Genomic DNA, 19,832 nt, shown 5'->3' on the forward strand with positions numbered 1-19,832 from the left:
ATTTCTCTGACAGTTGTATTCTTTAAAAAAATCAGAAAAGTTTCAGCTTAGCAAATACAATTCAGACTTTTAGGAAATATTTTAAGCAGTACTATGTTTGTCTTAAAATGTCGCAAATTAAACAAAAAAAATTTCAGTCATATAACTTCAAACTCTAAATATCCGTGCTAAGTAAATCCTTTAAAGCTAACAGAAGGTGGGTGTGGTGGCTCACCCCGGTAATCCTAACTACTCAGGAGGCTGAGATCTAAGGATTAAGGTTCAAAGCCAGCCTGGGCATAGAAGGACCTGAGACTCTTATCTTTAATTAACCTCTAGAAAACAGAAAGTTGTGCTTGGCTCAAGGGTAGGGAGGCAGCCTTGAGCAGAAGATCTCAGGGACAGCACCCAGGTCGAGTTCAAGCCTCACAATCCAGAAAAAAAAAAACTAACAGTACAAAAGAATAACAAAAAAGTCTATCTCGACAGCAAAGGAAAAGTCTGTGTATAAATTCTAGTCATTTGATCTATTTTTCCTTTAAGGAGGATTGAATTCCTATGGGAGATGGAGAAATCAGCAGAAAATTCAAAAGTGTTCTGCTTGCCTGCAGGGTAGATTCAATTCTATTTCTACATACAAACTCAATTTCTTAATAGAAACAAACCGATCTGGTTGTTGTTGAAGAAATGAGATAATATGGTGGTATCCCACTAGCTTTGCTATGGGTTCAGTTCTAAAGTCAACCATAGATTATCTCCCGAGACCCTGTTTATAAAATAAGTCATTTCAGTGAATCACAGGAGAGATTAGACATTTATGTATTTTTTAGCAATAAGTCCTTCTTTCACAATTGTTAGGTTTCTTCTCCCTTCTTCCTTTTGCCTTTGTTTTAGTCTAGTACTAGATCATGAATTCAGGCCCTGTAAACTCTTGCAAATCAAGGTTGGTCTTTTTTTCTGGCTTTTTGCTAGTCTCACATCACAATTCTCACATCTCAGTTTCCAGAGAGGATAGAATTACAGGTATGAGCTTTTTGCATTTTTTATCAACTATTAGCCAATTATTTATACTGTAAACTACATATACTATTGAAAAGACACAACAGTCTATAGATGTAAATGGAATTTTTATTCCATGGTGTTAAAGTAGGGTTTTTCAACTCAGACACAACTGACAGTGGAGAAAAAATTCCTTGTGTGTATGTGTGTGGGGGGGTGTTCCTGTGAACTGTAGGATATTCAGCAGTGTCCTTAGTCTTTATCTATGACAGGTCAATAGTGATGTGCCCAGCACAGCTCACTGTATCCTGGGAGGATACCACGGCCCCTCTTCCAACCCAACTTCTGAGTCAATCTACTTGGCTTTAGTTGGTAGATAAAATACTATTCTAGTGGGCTTGCTTGCATAACAATTTTTCTATAACACAAATTTTTATTTTTTGAAAAAAGCAACAATGGAAACAAATTATGTCAGTAAGGGAAAAAATCTAATTTGGAAAAATTTCTGCTCTTTTCAGGTCCCAACCCAGAGCTCATGAACTGAAGTAAGTCAATCGAAGTATTAAAAAAAGATTGGAAAATGGGAGACCACAAAATAAGAAAAAGAGTGCTATGCAATAAAAGTTTATACTTTTTTTACTACTATGGGCTAAAAATGCATTTATTACTCTGGGCTTTATCAAAATATTGTGAAATCAAATTTAAAGTTATTGAATATTTAAATTATTTCAACTTTCTATCATTATAAATAATCTAGAGTAGGGGCCAAGAGTATGCCTAGTGATAGAGTGCTTTCCTAGCATGCATGAAGACCTGGGTTCGATTCCTTGGTACCACATACAGAGAAACAGCTGGAAATGGAACTGTGGCTCAACTGGAACTGTGGCTCATTAGCTTTCTCAAGGCTGGTGCTGTACTAGCCCTATTCAAGCCCCAGGACTGGCAAAAAAGGAAAATGAAAAAGAAATAGTCCAGAGAAGCAAAAGCTGATTCACAATGAGCTAGAAAAGAAACATCAAGGGGAGAGGGAATTTTAAAAATTCTTTTAGGAAAAAGACTAAAGTATACAAATATTTTTATTCTTTCTGTCACTCCCCTTCTGGATTGTACATTTTGAACAACAATGTAACAAACCTCATCTAAAATTTGTTCTATCAGGCCCTAATTCAGTTTATCTTATTTATTATTTATTCTTTGTTAGTAGTGAGGCTTGAAATTCGGGCTTGGGTGCTGTCCCTGAGCTCTTCAGCTCAAGGCTAGTGGCTCCACCAATTGAGCCACAGCACCACTTCCACCAACTCAGTTTATAAATAACAAAGTTTAAAATATACTAGAATAAAAGACTACAGCCTTGTTTAAATTTAGCCTGGTGAAAATAAAGGGGTTTAGGGCTAAAAGGTTTTACTACTAACAGTGGCAGTTACAAAGGTATTAGAGGAGTTGTCTTATTAGAGCAAATCCTAAAACCAATTCTATCAAAATAGGCTTTTGCTAACATTATTGTACATATTTAAAAAATACCTAACCCTTAAAATAATTTGAAGCTGGGCTCATGCCTATAATCCTACCTACTCAGAAAACTGAGATCTGAGTATCATGGTTCAGTGCCAGCTGGGATTTTAAAAAAAGTCTGTGAAACTCAACTACCTCTAATTAGCCATACAAAAAGCCAGAAGTGGAGCTGTGGCTCTAGTGGAAGAGCCATTTTTTGCCTTCAGCATAAAGACTCAGGGACAGTTCCCCAGTGAGTTCAAGCCCCAGAACTAGCACAAAAGAGAGAGAGAAAGAAGAGAGAGAGAGAGAGAGAGAGAGAGAGAGAGAGAGAGAGAGAGAGAGAGAGAGAGAGAGAGAGAGAGAGAGAGAGAGAGAGAGAGATTGATTGATTCTGTGGTTTTTGTTTGGAGATTGGGTCTTGCAATATAGTTCATGCTGGTCTTGAACTAGAGATCCTCCAGCCTCAGTCTCCCAAGTGCTACAATAATGGGCATGCACCCTCCAGCCCAGGTAAGAGGTTCTTGAATTTGACTAACATATCCCAATATTTCTTTTTTTGGGTCCAGTCCTGGGGCTTGAACTCAGGACCTGGGCTTTATTTCTGAGCCTCTCTGTGCTCAAGACTAGCACTCTACCACTTGAGCCACAGAGCCACTTATGGCCTTTTCTGTTTATGTGGTACTGAGAAATTGAATCCAAGACTTCATGTATGCTTGGCAAGCACTTACTACTAAGCCATATTCCTAGCACCCCAATATCCTTAAGTAACAATATTTATCTTAAAAATAAATCATTTAATGCTATTATTTAATATTATTAATATTTACTTAAAATACTTTTCTTAGAATATTAAGTCATAAAGGCTTCCTTATTCTTTTTTTAAAAAATCACTTTTTATCCTAACATTTTTACCTTTCCATTTTTATGTGGTACCATAGATACTACTTTAAAAAAATACAGCATAATACTAAGATATATCATGTAGGTCCAGCATCAAAACAAATCAATTTTAGCAGTGGTAATTCTCCATAGAGTACCATTTTCTAGACAGACAGATAAATACCTATAAATACAGTAAAACTATTCATAATGTATAACATTTAAAAGTAGAAGCAAATTTTGGGCTGCCTCACTAATGTTCCATTTCATCGATTGCTTTAGTGAGAAATAGTACCAACAGCCAACAAAGCTCAAAGGAAAAAAAACCACCACAAATTTCAAAATAATGCTGTTAGTATAAAAAAGAAAGTTTGACACATCTCCAAGCGTGGTCACTATCATCATGCAGCTATCCATAAGGGTTAAAGCCCAGTGTCCGGGATTTAAGTATTTGATCTACACAGATCAAGCCAGGACTTGAAATCATCTCAACGTGCAACAGTCGTTTTTTGCATAGCACCCCATTTTACCCATGCCACAAAAATGGTAAATTTAGTAGTTACCAATAAATAAGTTGGGGGGGGGACCCAAAGAGACTAAAGCCTTAGACTGTTCTTTATCATAAGATATCCTCAGACAAACCTCCCCATTCTTCATTCTGGCTCTATAAAATTAAGGAGTAGAGAAAAACTGGTAAGTGCCCAACTTTACAGAAAAAAAGCCACACCATTACTCCCTTTGTCATGTATGTGTTTGTAAAATAAATCAAATTGCATTATATCTCACCCTACCCACACACAGTCTAGTTTAGAATAGGTATGGGGGGGAAACAGTCCCAATATTGCATAAAGAATCAATTAAAAATCTCAGCATGTCCTACCTTAATAATTTAAGAATCAACAATAATGCTGGTGGTATGCTAAGGTAACATGTTCTAAATTTCAGCAAACATTAAAAATTTGATAATAGGCCAATTTCAGGGCTTACCTCCCAAATTTAATTATGTATTCATACAACCAAATAACAAAAGTGATAAGAGTTCAGCCTAGAGTGGCTAAAATAACTTTGTATATCAAGTCATTAAACACAAGAATAAAGGTGTTATTATTAAATCATAATGTCTACTGATATGTTAGTATTTGTGATTGAAATCATAATCATTTTATGTTCTTATTACTAAGCATAATATACTAATAGAAAATCTACGTTAGCTACTAACCATTTGCACTCTTCCCATAAAGATGAAAGACTATGTATAACATATCTCATTAAAAGAAACTGGGTAAAAGGGAAAATCTCGAGAAAGTTTACTTATAGAAAAATGTCTTATAGAAAGGCACATTTCACAAATGAAAAATTAAAATCAAAATCATTCTACAATTTGCATATACCGTTTAGTAAGCAGACATATATTCATTGTAAAATCAAAGTCATCTTTAGAGCTTAGAAAAAAGGCAAATAAAGGACTTGATGCTATATAGAAAAGTCAGTACACATGAAAGATTAAAAATTAAGCAACTAATCCTTCTACTGCAAGTTTAAAGCTTTATTTACAATTGTACAAGACGAATCACTCCAGAATATGGACTAACGGAATACTATACCCTCAACTAAAGGACCCCAAAGCAATTACAGATGTATGCTTTAAAATGAAGGCAACAATAAATGATTTAAAAATATTACTTACATCTACATTTCCAATGAAAATATTACCTACTGATAATGTGGACAATATTAATTTCTTGCCTAAGAAGTCAAATGTGATCTATACTCTCATAGCAACATTTGTGTCCTCTAGTGCACTCATATTAAATATATACTAGTTATTAACAGCATCACTGTCATATTATATACAGTTGTCATTTCCCAGTAGCATTAAAAATAATTTAGGCACAAGGAAGTATTGGTGCTATATACATTTCTCTCTAGGAAACAAGCAAAAGTTGAACTTTAATGATTTAAAAATGCTTTAAAAGCAAATGTAGTTAACCAGAAAATTATAAAATATTTGTAATACCAGCTACTGATGGTAGGAGGGTTGATAACACTTCACATTTATAGGTACCCTAACTACTTTGTTGTTAAGTACAAGAGATCATTAAATGTACAATGTATTCTAACTGCTATTTATACTCTAGTTTCTTCTTCCTCACCAAGAATAATAGTAAAGCAATTATACTAGAAAACTAGTTGCTCTTCTGTAATTTCATTCTTTTAAAGCTTGCCATTGCCATAATAAGAGAAGCACTAAAAAATTGAATTAAAAGAGAGCAAACTGATTAACAAATAGGCACTGCACAAGAAGAGGCTAAAGTAAGTTGGATATAGAAAATACTTTGTTTCTGGATTTAAAAACGAGTAAACTGACTAACCAATATACAATGTTAAGTTAGTTGGATGTAGAAAATGATACTTTGAGTTTAGAAAATGAACCTGTGGGCCGGGAGTTTGGCCTAGTGGTTAAAGTGCTTGCCTAGCATGCATGAAGACCCAGGTTTGATTCCTCGGTACCACACACATAGAAAAAAGCCAGAAGTGGTGCTGAGGCTCAAGTGGTAGAGCTCTAGCCTTGAGAAAGTCCAAGGACAGTGCTCAGGCCCTGAGCTCAAGCCCAGGACTGGCAAAAAAAAAAAAAAAAGAAAATGAACCTGTGGGTTAAAAATATTCAAAAGGGTTTTTCTCTGTGAGCACAGATACGTCCTTAATACTTAATATATAGATGTTTTGTATATTTACTAAGCTCTTCTCATGTTACAAACTTTCTATAAGACAACAGTCACAGTTCATTATAATTTAATTTAGTATCTAAATCAGAGTATCATCAAAATTTAAATTTCACAACTAGAAAGTATACAAGCATCAAACACATGACCAGCACAGGATGACAGTGGAAATTAGAAAGGGAAAGGTTGTTATGGTTCTGGAATGTAGAGATTAAGAGAAGAAAATAAGAAGGTTAACAGAAAATAGTTTATTATTTAAGAGGAACAAAGAGCAATACAAATACTTTTTTGTTTATTTGACTAACACAAAATCAGAGAATTCTCCAGAAAGTCTAATCTGAAAACACTAACATTTGCTTGGCTACATTTACACTTAATGGACATGAGGTGAAAATAAGAATCAATTTGGAATGAAATGTCATAATTTCACAATCAACTTCAAGTTATCCATACTAATGAAACATGTGCTTATGTTAAGTGACTCCACACAATGGATGGAGAATTCTCAACTATTGTTACTTTAGGCCAATCATTTCCTTCCTTACTGTAGGTTAGAAAACAGTGTTTTAGGGCCCCAAAATGGGCTATTGAGAATAAGCCTGACTAATAATACAGTATTTTCGAAGTGAATCATCCATCCATAGATAACTGAGTTGATGTGACTGACACATATTCCAATCAATAAACTGCACATACATGCCAAGCATGCTGAAACTACTGAATGATTCTGAAATGAAGAATGATCACTGAGATTTCCCTAGCAAGAGCAAAACATGCTACCATCTAGTTACAAAAACAAGTAGCTTACCTCTTGCAGTAGATCAGCTTGTTCAATTGCTTTAAGGACATTTTTCTTGGATGTTTCCTGAACTTCCCCTCCCAAAAGAAATTCATCCAAAATAAAATAAGCCTTCTCAAAATTAAAGATGATATCAAGTTCACACACCTGAAAAGCAAATCAATAAATTAAGGCCAAAAACCAGAACCCTGTTAAACCTTAAGCCAAAGATGCTGATTCATGATCAGGTATGGAATAAAATCTAAGCAGAACAAATCAATCTTACTTGTTCTAAAAGTGGCAGTCATGCTACCATCACTGATTTCAGTAAGCTTAATTTTTGAATTTCAAGTACCTGTGAACACAATGCCTGTAAGATATATAATACCTGGATCCCATATCTTTCCTCTCAGCATAAGTTAATAATTTCTGACTTAGAACTTATATTTAATACATATTTTCCCTTGATAATGTGATTGAACTATTAGCCAAATCTTAGTTTCTATACTAAGCATTTTCAGAATATTAATGTTTGAAATAAGACTCTTCTCTATATTACTAAAGTTCATTCTCAGCATTCTTGGAACTTAACTGATAGATGCAATACCTTTTCCCTAGTTAGAATCTTCAAGATAACCAAATAATAAACTTCTTTGGGAAAAAGATGAACAAAACACTACTCACACTCCCAAAGTACTTGTCAAGTAATTCCACATAACGATGAATTATTTCCAGGGTAATTAATTCGTTGTCCTGATCCTCAATTGCACAGCAAAAATACAGGCTAGCGTATCTATAATAAAACAAAAATGGGGAAAAATGTCATACTAGTATCACTCTTTCTTTCCTTCTCTTTCTTTTTTTTCTTTCTTTTTGTAGGTCATGGGCTTGAACTTGGCCTAGGCACTGTCCCTGAGATCTTCAGCCTCAAGGCTACTGCTCTATCCCTGGGTCCTGGGCGCTGTCCTTGAACTCTTCAACACAAGGCTACTGCCCTACCCATGGATCCAAGCCTCACTTCCTGTTTTCTAGAGGTTAAGTGGACAGAAGAGTTTCAAGTCCTTATGTGCCCAGACTGGCTTTGAACCTTGATCCTCAGATCTTAGCCTGCTGAGTAGCTAGGATTACAAGCGTGAGATACTACACCCAGCTTCTCTCTCTCCCTTTTTTGGTCAGTTGTGAGGCTTGAATTCTGGGCTTGAGCTCTGTACCTGAGCTCTTCAGCAAAATGCTAGCACTCTACCCCTTAGCCACCATACCACTTCTGGTTTTCTGGTGGTTAATTGGAGATTAGAGTCTCATGGAGTTTCCTGCTTGGGCTGGTTTTTAACCATAATCCTTAGATCTCAGTCTCCTGAGTAGCTGGGATTACAGGCATGAGCCACTAGTACCCAGCTAGCATCACACTTTCTAAATACATTTTCAGGTCCTACTATGAAAAGCCTCATGCTATAAGCAGGTTTATTTCCTCTTTTACACATTATTTGAGTAACATGTATGTAATAAAATACAACTATGGAAAAAATGTTTCCCCAATCATCACATATTCTATATATATTTTCATGTCCTACTGTATAAAACCTCGCACTATTGTATTTGGTTTTTTTCATATTAAGAAAGTAATACATGCATTAGAGAAACTGTTAAGAGCATAGGCAGGCCAAAAGAAAGAAAAAATAGTTAATCACATCACTAGAAAAACCAAGCCCATCCATGTACCATTATCAATATCATAGAAGAGAACAAACCATAGAATTTTAGATATTTGTCCTATACCTTCTTGTAGTTACAAGGCATCACCTCTAGGGGGCACTAGTATCTTACTTTTAACTATGGTTTTTTTCTTTTTTTAAGATTTCTAGGATTGTAAACTTCAAAAACAGATCCAAGTAATTATAGAAGTTAGAAACAAAACGCAGTCCAGAAAAAACTGAAACTTGTCCTTAAAATTTCCAAGCTCTATATTACTGAAATGAATTATACCAGAAGGAGGAAAAAGCCTAGGGAACTTCAGTCTTCAAATTAGGATTCTGATACATGGGATTGTTTCTGCTTGACTAAAAAAATAACAAAAAAACAAACATTAATGAACAACCTTGTGGTTTAGCAATCTCTCTGAAGGAGACTAAAAGAACATTTTTAAAGTGGTCTAAGTGTATGTAAGGCTTTTGAAAAGAAAGAAAATAAAAACTTAATTCTAAACAAGTCTCAATTGGGATTATAATTTTCACTGAAGAGCACTTAAACATAATAGACAGTTGCTACTCATAACACTAGTGCAACATAATATATAGAAAAATACACTCACCCAGAGTTTAAGGAGTCAATGAATTCCAGCTCTTTGCTATAAAGATAGCCTCAAATTTATACAAATAGAAACAATTTCAATATTATCTAAACCATTTTATTTCATGTGATTTTTTTCCAGTGCTCAAATCTGGCACTCTACAGTTGAGCCATCATTCCACTTCTGGCCTTTTGGTGGTTAACTGGATGCAAGAATCTCATGAACTTTCCAGACTGGCCTGGTTTTAAACTGCAATAATCTGATCTCAGCTTTCTAAGTAGGTAGAATTACAGACATGACCCACTAGAACAAGTTCATGTATCATCTTTAAGGGAATAAACATGCACCACTTCCAAATTTAACAAAGTGCTTCCTCTCTTTCCAGTCATTATACAATTTTATATGATGAAAAGAAAACAGGATAGTCCAACTGCTCATTCTCCCTAAGCAAGAGTCTTTAATAGAATTTGGAGAAATTGATGCAAATGATACACATAAGATTTCCTAAACTCAGAAAAGTGACATGAAAATGGTTGAATAAAATCAGATATGAGTAGCTCAAATGGACAGAATACCAGACAACTCTTTTACAGACCTTACTAATTTCTGAGAAAAATTCTTTACTTTTAAGATTTCCCTAATGCTACTGTTTAGACAATTCAATGTTTACACCATCCTCACTTCTTATCCACAGTACTGCCTTTTGGAAATAAACATTACATGGACAGCTGCCAATGACTCAGGCCTGGAATCCTTGCTACTCAGGAGACTGCCATCTGAGGACTGAGGTTTCAAGTCAGCCAGAGCAGACTCATCTCTAACTGACCAGTAAAACATCAGAAATAGAGGTGTGGTTCAAATGGCTGAGTTCCAATCATTGACAAGTGAAAATGTGAGGCTCTGAATTCAATCCCACGTACTGGCCACAACAAAAAAAATTAACAAAATAAACAAGTATCAAAGGTCCTAAGTTGTACAACTTAAAACATGGATGTAAAAATAATCAAGACAACCAATATTATTTTAAAAAATGTAAAACTTCCCCCAATGCTCTATTTTTTATTAAAAGATTTTATTAACACTGATTTTTTAAAGCATATTTCAAATGTCATGTTTTACAAACAAGTATTCAAAAAGGGAATCTCTATATGCAATCACTGGCACATAAATTTTAGAACACAATTAAAATTAAGCTGAAAGTTTGTATGCCATAGTACATATCAATTTATATAACTGTCTATAGAGCATATATTTTACCATAGATTTTATGTCTATGTAGTTATACTTTATATCTCCAAGTTCGTGTCAATGACCTTGACTATCCGAATACTGAGTCATTGCTCTTGTACTGTTTGGATCGAATATCCACCTATCAAGGAGACCATGAGCCTTTTGTTCCTTTGCAGACACTCTCTACTTTTTGTTAGTTTCTTTTCAGTGGTAGGGAATGAACTCAGGGCCTAACTATTCCTCTAAATGTTTACTTTTCTTAAGGATGGAAAAGGAGACATCAAATTAAAGAAGTCTTCCTTTTAAATGAATAGATAATAATTAGGATGCTAAGAGGTACTACTGATTGAGTTTTCAATAGAACTAAATGTTAGCTACAGATTTTACATACATCACCATTTTAATCTTCAAAACAACCTTATGAAATATACCATTATTATTTACAGGATTAAGTAATCTGCTCAGGACATAAATTTGACCCAAGAGCCCAAGTTATACATTAAAAACCATTGTTGCTAAGCATATTAAGATAATATTGAATTTGGCACAAATAAAATATACTCAAAACAATATTTTTAAGAGCTTTGAAGAAGTTTAAAAAAAGTCACACTAATTTAGTAAAAGATTACCAAGAGACCCTGAATTGTACTCCTTATTCTTAGGATGAAATGGCTTTTAAAAATTAAATAATGAGTTCATTTTTTCCTCTTAGTGCATATTTATAAGTCTAAATCTGAAATATAATTAATACTATACTAGTAAGAAGAAAGGTATGTTTGGATATTTTTAGCACAGTGGATTAAAGCTTACTCTAATTACTGGCACTCAGAGAACATCTGAAAGCGCCTATTCTTATATTCAAAACACATGACTTCTATACAGTCAGCTAAATATCAGCTGACTGTAGATGAATATAACTGTTCTCAGTACCCCACTGGTATGCCATTAACCCCCCCCCCACTCTTTTTGTCGGTTGTGGCTCTTGAACTCTGGGCCTGGTCACTGTCCCTGAACTTTTCAGCTCAAGGCTACTGCTCTACAACTTGAGCCACAGAGTCACTTCTGCTTTTCTTATGATTCCCTGGAGATAAGAGTCTCATGAACTTTTGTGCCTGAGCTGTCTGTGAACCACGGTCCTCAGATCTCAGCCTCCTGAGTAGCTAGGATTACCGGCATGAGCCAACAGCACCCGGCTTAAAAATCCTTTTGCTAGTAAAGAACATCAATAAGAGCCAGGCGCAGTGGCTCATACCTGCCTGTAATCCTAGCTACTCAGGAGGGTGAGATCTGAGGATCAAGGTTCAAAGCCAACCCTGGGCACAAAAGGACCTGAGACTCTTACCCCCAATTAACCTCTAGAAAACGGGAAATGGGGCTTGGCTCAAGGATAGGGCGGTAGCCTTGAGCTGAAGAGCTAAGGGATAGCACCCAGGCCTAGTTCAAGTCCCATGACCCACACAAAAAAAGAATAGCAGTAAGTACCCTTCAAGAAATTTTCAATCTAGTAACTTGAGGATGTATGTATTTTTTTACATTAAGAAGCTTTAACTCAAGGATTCTTCCATAAAATGCTGAAGAGAATCAGAAACGCATATACTATTCTGTCTTCAAGGCATCTTCAAGAGTATTTTAGAGTTGAAGATCAAGGTCACAAAGCTAGCTAATGACACAGACAGAACTTGAACCTTTAGATGTTCAACCTGTTTCCAGCTGTGTTATCCCTGTCCCCTTTCCTCTCCTTGTCTGAAGGGGAAATCTGTATGTTAAATACTCAGGATGAAGCATTTTGGACGATGAGACACCTGCTGATACACACAGAAAAAGTACCAGTTCAGAATTTCTCAGGAGCTAAACAGCAATTGCCTGGCTTAAGAGGTCTTTTCTTCCAGATAGAACAAGAGAAACAAATCACCTGCTAATAATAACAAAGCAATATGTCATTAAGTGATAAGATGAGGCTTGCAGGAACATATAGAAAAATATGAAACATTCCATTTTTGTATATGAAATATTTCAATGAAGAAACCATTTTTATTAAGAGGCTTTGACAAAAATGTCATCAGGATAGTTTCACCTTGATTTTTTTTCCTGTATGTATGGACCAGTACCGGGGCTTGAACTCGGGGCCTCATGCTCTTCTTGCTTGGCTTTGTCACTCAAGTCACATCATAACTTCCAGCTTTTTGCTGGTTAACTGAGGATAAGATTTCCTCCCATTTCTGAAAGGACTAGCTTTGGACTGCAATTCTCAGATTTCACTCAGCCTCTTGAGTGGCAAGTATTACCGGCAATGGCCACTAGCACCTAGCTCCCTTTATATTGTACATGTGTGTATTCAAATACTCAAGGCCAGAGCACTGTCCCTGAGCTTTTGTGCTCAAGGTTAGCACTGTACTACTTGAGCTACAACTCCAATTCTACCTTTTCTGTGGTTTAATAGAGAGAAGTCTCCCAGACTTTCCTGCCTAGGCTGGCTTTCACAATCCTCAGATCTCACCTTCCTGTGTATTAGGGATTACAGGCATGGGCTATGGGTGCCTGGATCCCTTATAACTCTACCCAGCGAGAGGCTCAGTGGCACCAACCAGCTCTTTTCCTTTTTTTCTTTTAACAGCTCATTTATGGGCTGCTCTTCCTGGGATTTTCTTCCTCCACACCAGGGACTCCTCTGAGTGTCTACAAATAAACTTAAGCCTCTTGTACCTATTTTTAATCTGTCCCCAATCCATGTCTATGGGTAGTTCCTACCTCTTCTGTGCTCCACAGTGAAGTTCCCCAAAATAGGCTACACATGCTGTTTCTCTAGTGTTTCAGGCTTCACGCTAGTACACAAGAGGTCTGTCTCTACTACTCCACTGGAAATGTTTGAGCAAGGTACACTTGATGAAATGCTATTATAAAATGTAATAGTGTTCCTTCACTTTCCCTGAATTTACGTGACATCTGCCATTAGTGCCTGATTTCCAAACTCTTGCTTCCCCGACTTGACTAATACCGTATTTACCCTTGGGTTTTCATTTTACTCTGCAGGTCCCTTCTTAATCCCTTCTGCTTGCTACCTGAAATATGATTATTTAACACTTCATGTCTAATTGTCTCTGGAACTCCATGACAATGCTACCCACACACCATCAGAAAGCCAGGCATTTCTTAATGGAAGTTACACAGGCATCCTATGGTCAAATTAGCTTACTACTCACCCCTCTTGTCCAAATTTGAAAAGTGGGGCTCACCTCACTCCTCCCCTTCCTTAGCTGTCCGCCCCCCCACTTCTGGGGCTGACCAAGGCTTATCAAACTTTCCTAGGTGACTCCTCTCTTTTACAGTCTCTAGTTTCAGGAATTCATTGTCATGCAGTCCCTTGCTGATCCTGCAGGTGCCAGTCTTCGTTCCTTGGTTCCCTCACTACCACCTTAACTGCAGTCTTTTCAGAAAGACAAATATAATCCTTTTACACCCTTATTTAAAGCCTTTGTCTCGGGCCGGGAATCTAGCATAGTGGTAGAGTGCTTGCCTAGCATGCACGAAGACCCAGGTTCGATTCCTCGGTACCACATACATAGCAAAATGCCAGAAATGGTGTTGTGGCTCAAGTGGTAGGGCTCTAGCCTTGAGAAAGCACAAAGACAATGCCCAGGCACCGAGTTCAAGGCCCAGGACTGGCAAAAACAAAAAACAAAATAACTCCACCTATGTCTCCACACTAGAGATTTGAACAGTAACCTTGTATGAATCATTAGCATGTTACCTTGGACAAATGACTATTCTCAAATTTTCATGTCTTAAAATATTGAAAATTAGTGAGATGTTGCTGGTTCAGGCCTGTAACCCTAGCTACTCAGGAGGCTGAGATAAAAGAATTGTGAAAACCAACTCTGGGAGGAAAAGTCTGTGAGACCCATGTCTCCAATTAACCAATAAAAAACCATAAGTGGACTGTGGCTTAAGTGGCAAAATGCCAGCCTTGAGTGAGAAAGCTCAGGGACTAGGCCCTGTTTTCATAAGAACAGCTCCACTTATTGCTAATTTTGGTTAAGGTTCTACTCCTGCGCAAAGATTATTCAAAGGCATCTCCAAGCTCTTCAACACTATAATTTTTCTAAACAAATGCTATATTAAATGCTAGACACAGAATCAACAAACTGATTAAAATTATTCTACAATAAAGATAATCCCATAGAAATTATAGAACTCTATGTCCTTAAATCTCTATGGCTTCTTCTGGAACCTCCTATACCAAAATCCCATCTTGAAGTACAATAATAAAAAGAAAAAAAAGAGGGGGCTGGGAGTTTGGCCTAGTGGTAGAGTGCTTGTCTAGTATGCACAAAGACCCGGGTTCGATTCTTCAGTACCACATACATAGAAAAAAGCCAGAAGTGGTGCTGTGCCTCAAGTGGTAGAGCTCTAGCCTTGATAAAACCCAAGGACAGTGCTCAGGCCCTAAGTCCAAGCCCAGAACTGGCGAAAAAAGAAAACAAGACTTCTCTCCCCTCCGTGCATTCCTTACTTTTAATTCTCTGGTATCTGGTGAAAAAAGAAATTTTGTTTAACTTGCGTGGAATAATACTGAGAAACTTAAGGCTGTCACAGTTTCAGATAGCAATAAAATAAAAATGTGTAGTATTTTTAAACCTCAGTGTTAAAAGACCAACCTTTTTCAACCATACCTTTTGCAACATCAATATTTTAAGAAAATCTATTGTTGGTAAAATATCTATCATATCTCAGCATACTACCACCACCACATCAACAAGTGTATTTCAAATTCATAAACAGAACCTGCATATACACAAAGTTTTAAGCATCTGCATTAGTGAAATGGTCTATGTTCACAAAATATTTATATGGAAGGTCCTAAAAGTTACATAGAAGGCATGTTAAATACCAGATATAAGACTTGTAGAGAGAAAGGATCAGATACTATGCTTGCCTGAATTCAAAGAATTACTTACATAATTTAAAATACTGACCTTATTTGCCCCTGCAATAAAATGAATTCGCTGAATTTTTTTTCTAAAAGCACAGTCATTTGTCTTCAATTATGTAATTAGATTTAAAATGGATTTCCTTGATGTTATCATTTTAGTATGAGCCACCAATCAAAACAGCAGTTATTTGAAAACACAAAGCTTTCCTTTAAGCCTAGTTCATCCAAATATTTATTAATCATTATTTATAAATCTCATTCAGAAGTCTGCAATTTCCCCCTTATAAAAAACCTACCATTTGATTCCATTTCACCCTTCTGATAAATAAAATTTATACCTTTTGTAAACAATCTTCAGATCTCGCCATTCAAGGAAGCTGCACATTTTCGGTTTGCGTGCTAAGACGGTTTGAACAAGTTCTCTTGTGATCTTTTTCTTTTCTTTGTCTGACAGTGGGACATACCATTTCTGCAGTCGAAGCTTTCCCTGGCGACTAAAAAGCAACATAAACTGCATCTGTTAAGATAAAGAAAATCTAGATTATACACAATACATTGTTGAATCAATAGCAAAGATTAAATGTTTCTCAGAGAAGCTTTGGGGGCTGGGTGTTGAACTGACAGATGGATTCCTAACCTTCAATATCACTATGCCAGTTAAAACAGCAGGAAATTATTTTAAAGTCTTCCTACTAAATGCAAACCTTTCCCTCCCTTCCCACTCCACTGTAGTTCACATACAATTGGAAAGGAATATGTGGAAATTAAAGACAAAACAAAAAAGAAACAGGTAGTAAGTTAGAGTGAAAATTCAGAAGAAAAAAGGTAACTGTGGTCATTTAAGAAACTATTTTCTACTAGTTCCATACACTTTCCACTCCATATACGTATCAAAAAACAATTACAAACATCAATTGTTTTAAGAATATTTGGAAGAAATAGGAGGACCTGCAATTTTCTACTCTGAAGTTGTTCTAATTTCAGGCAGAATTACTTGCAGATTGACTACTTATCACTCAGAATGCTCTTTTCAATTAACCCTAGCATATTTTAAGCAAACCTGAATGGTATTCCGTATCATATCAAGCAACAAGAATTTCACAAATATACAGGTTCTTAATACAAGCTTGATTTTCATGTTTGCATCTCACACATAAAAAATTTGCAGCACAAATACCCACCCAAGAAAAAAAATGAATTACTATAATCTGAAAAAAATACAAATGTTAAAAAAAGCCAAAATGAGTTTATATACATATATTCAGACATGTTATATGAACTATGAGAAACAATAAAAACATCTAAAACAATAAAAATAGCATTTACAGATGAAGTGGATGACAAGTTTAGTGCATTTTACACAGAAGCTAATTAGTATGGATTTAGTATTTGGAATCTGTAAGTCTGTTGATTATTCTACACATTTTTCTTTCAAGGGAAGCATTTTGTGCTTAACCTAGTCATCCCAACTACAAACAGAAGTGTTCTTTCTACAAAGCTAATTCAAAACCAAAATTCAGTGGGTATTTTTTTTCTTGTAACCTTGTAACTTCCTTTAACAATGTCAGCACAAGTCAGAGTCAAGCCTGATAGTTGGTATTCACCACACCATCTTGAATTTGAACACGGGGAGGGTGAATTAACACAAACCAATGTATAAAACGGGCTCAAAATTTTGTCACTTTTTTCCAATAACCCAGAAAGCCATCCACAAGATGAATGAAAATTTATGACATGGCAATTTAACTTTCATAAAGTTAAAATGACCTTATCAATTTACTAAACATGCACGAGTAGCACAACAATACACAGTTATTATTCAGGGAAAGCAAAGTGCTTCCCATATAAAGTCCTGAAGATAGCGGCATTCACAAGGGACAGCAAGTGAAGCAGCAACTGGACATTTAATCAAACCGGTTAGCGGAACTTGGAAAAGAATGCACCCTGGATTCCTAGACTTTGGTGAGCAGAAGAAATGAGGGTTAGCCAGCAGTAGGCTCTAGGCTATGGGTAATAGGGTCCTGTCTCCACCCCTAGCACTTTGTAGGACGAAAAAAAAAATTCAAGATCTGCTCTTTAAAATAAATAATGTGCTGACATGGGACGAAACCCGGTGGTTCAGACTCAAATATTTCTTTCCTCCCGTTCAAAATCAGTGCTTTGATTTTGCCGCAAATTACAGAGAGCACCATGATTCCCCGAGAGTGGTACTAAAACAAACAAAAAAACAAACAACAAACAATGTGCTCAGACTTGGAGTGGGCTCCCGTCCAGCGTTTCTTGGATCCCGCTATCTCTGTGAGTTCCCCTCCTCCCGGGGCCACACTTCATCCCTGACCGAGCCTCGGAGGTGATGGGCAAAGAGCGGAGCAGACAATGGCATCCGCCGCCGCGCAGGGGGCGCCAAGAGTCCCCGGCCGCCGCCGCCCCGGGTCGCCGGCCCCTCCCCAAAACACCCGGCAAAACTTAAGGCGATTCCAGAACCACAGGTGCCGCGGGACTCCCGGGGAACCCAGGACCAGACCCCACAACAGCCAGCGCCACGCAGAGGACGCCGCGTGGTGCGGACACCCATAGAAGTGAGTTGCGGGGAGCGGCGCCCCTGTGGCGGGCCGGGCGGGCTCCGGGTGGGGTCCTCGAGGTGCGCGCGGGGCGGCGGGGGGCGCGCCCCACCATCTTTGCCTCACTCCCCACCTCCGATACCTCGGCGCGCCCCTTGAGACTTACGGCGGCAGCCGTTCGCGGACGCGACGGAGCTTGACCGGTGGCGGTTAAGGGGAAGCCCCTGTCGCCTTGCTGTGGAAGCGAAGCCGTGTTGCCGTGGGGAGGGGATCCACTTCGCTGAGGGCCGGCTTAAGTGGCGAGGGGAGGGCGAGCCAACAGACCCCGCCCCAGAGGCTGGACCAGGGAGGAGCTGGGATGGCGGCAAACTGAGGGGCGGGCTAGGCAACACGCGCGAAGTACCGCCACGGTAGCCAATGGCACCGAGGGCACAACGGCTGTTGCGTAATCTGAGGAAGCTCATTGGTTATGTCGTCAGCAAGAGGCGGGGTGATAACAGGAAACTGGGACACGTGACCCGGAAGCGGCTTCTGCCTCAGCCAACGCGCCTGCGCTGTGCTGCTAATGTCTCCGGATCGCTCGCGGGCAGCTGCCCGGGCTCTTTACTGTCATTTGGGAAGGGTTCCGCGGCGCCCTGAGCTGACCCGGTGGTGCAGGGTAGGGTAGGACAGGCCAAACTGCATAGAGCCAACCACATTTTAGTTCACATGACTCTCAGTCCCACAGGAGGGTAGAGCGGGAAAGTGGGAGGGGTCGGTGGTGACGGTAGGTGGAGAAGAGCTACAACTCTGGGGAAAACAACTCAGCCTTTTCGTGGAGCTCGGGCTAGCATTCACATGGAGGCCCCTCCTTTCCAACGCATTGCTGCAGCTCTAGCACAGACGCTTCCCGCCCCAAACCTTTTTTCTGTGCTGGCCTCGCTCATCCTCGGTGCTCAGGGCTACATAAGTTACTGTCTGTTCTCTGCTGAAAAGCTCAGACAGCACTTCATCTTGGAGATCCCGCCTGAGCTGCAGTTTAGCCTTGCCAACGATGCAATCTGCATGGTTTGTCCTTACCAATGTCTCATTTAAGAAACCTCACCCTAAAATGAATTCCTCTTTCACCTACGTGCCCATGAACCCCAATTTAGCAGATCTCAGAGATTTTTTTCATTTTGCATCCTTAGCTAGTTTCTTCCTTGGCTAGTAAGACTACGCAGTGATAGATTGATTAAGCACGGTAATGCTGAGCCACTGCTGGACACGCAGTAGATGTTCATATTTTTTTTAAATGAGAGAATGGAAGAATCATCTAGTTCAACTTATCTTTTATAGATAAGAGGAGAGGAGTCCCACGGGATTAGGTGACCTTGTTTGTACAGCCATGGGTTTCTCATATCAAATGCAATTCATTGCTCCAGTCACCCATGTTCTTAAAAGGAAGCTACCAAGTTGCTTTTCTTGGAACATGCCCTTTTTTTTCCAGTCCTGGGCTTGAGTTCCGGGCCTGAGCACTGTCCTTGGACTTTCTCAAGGCTAGAGCTCTACCACTTGAGCCACAGCACCATTTCTGGCTTTTTCTACGTCTGTGGTACCGAGGAATCGAATCCGGATCTTCATGCATGCTAGGCAAGCACTCTAGCACTAGGCCAAACTCCCAGCCCCAGGGGTCATGCCCTTGTTTTGCAGAGCTTGCTAAACATAGTCACCAGAATTTTTTAAATGACTAAGTATAAAAGAGATGCTAAAATCTTCATGACGCTAAGGTTACTCAATTTGAAAGAATCCTTTGTCAGAGATCATTCGTTTTTTCAGTTACAATATCTGTAAAACTAAGATGGTATATAATAGGAACTTTAGGGCATTTTTGATGGCCTAATGAGACAAAACAAAATATATATAACATCTCCCCTTTTCAATACTAGTATGCTGCTTGGAAAGTTTTCTAACACGCATGATTAATGTGTGCTGGAATATTGAATTAGTCCAC

The 19,832-nt window shown here is 38.2% G+C and overlaps 1 protein-coding gene across 5 annotated transcripts in view; it reads right to left on the bottom strand.

Annotated features, from left to right (window-relative positions):
* Ap1s2 (adaptor related protein complex 1 subunit sigma 2) overlaps positions 1-18,223 on the bottom strand; it is a 31,061-nt gene extending 12,838 nt beyond the window's left edge. The window contains exons 1-5 of one of the 5 annotated variants that reach the window (XM_090326909.1): positions 18,027-18,222; positions 15,638-15,816; positions 7,537-7,645; positions 6,883-7,020; positions 3,956-4,015 (exon numbers count right to left, since the gene is read on the bottom strand). In XM_090326909.1, the coding sequence (XP_090183035.1) occupies positions 3,971-4,015; positions 6,883-7,020; positions 7,537-7,645; positions 15,638-15,816 (471 nt within the window). In that variant the 5' untranslated portion in view covers positions 18,027-18,222 and the 3' untranslated portion in view covers positions 3,956-3,970. Of the gene's footprint in view, positions 1-3,955; positions 4,016-6,882; positions 7,021-7,536; positions 7,646-15,637; positions 15,817-18,026 lie in introns of those variants that run through there. The other 4 variants (XM_090326908.1, XM_090326911.1, XM_090326907.1 and 1 more) reach the window with 4 other exon arrangements.
* Positions 18,224-19,832: the final 1,609 nt, after the last annotated feature.

This window comes from Megascapheus bottae, chromosome X (assembly GCF_031878675.1).
Source record: "Megascapheus bottae isolate mThoBot1 chromosome X, mThoBot2.hap1, whole genome shotgun sequence".
Lineage (NCBI taxonomy): Eukaryota > Metazoa > Chordata > Mammalia > Rodentia > Geomyidae > Megascapheus > Megascapheus bottae.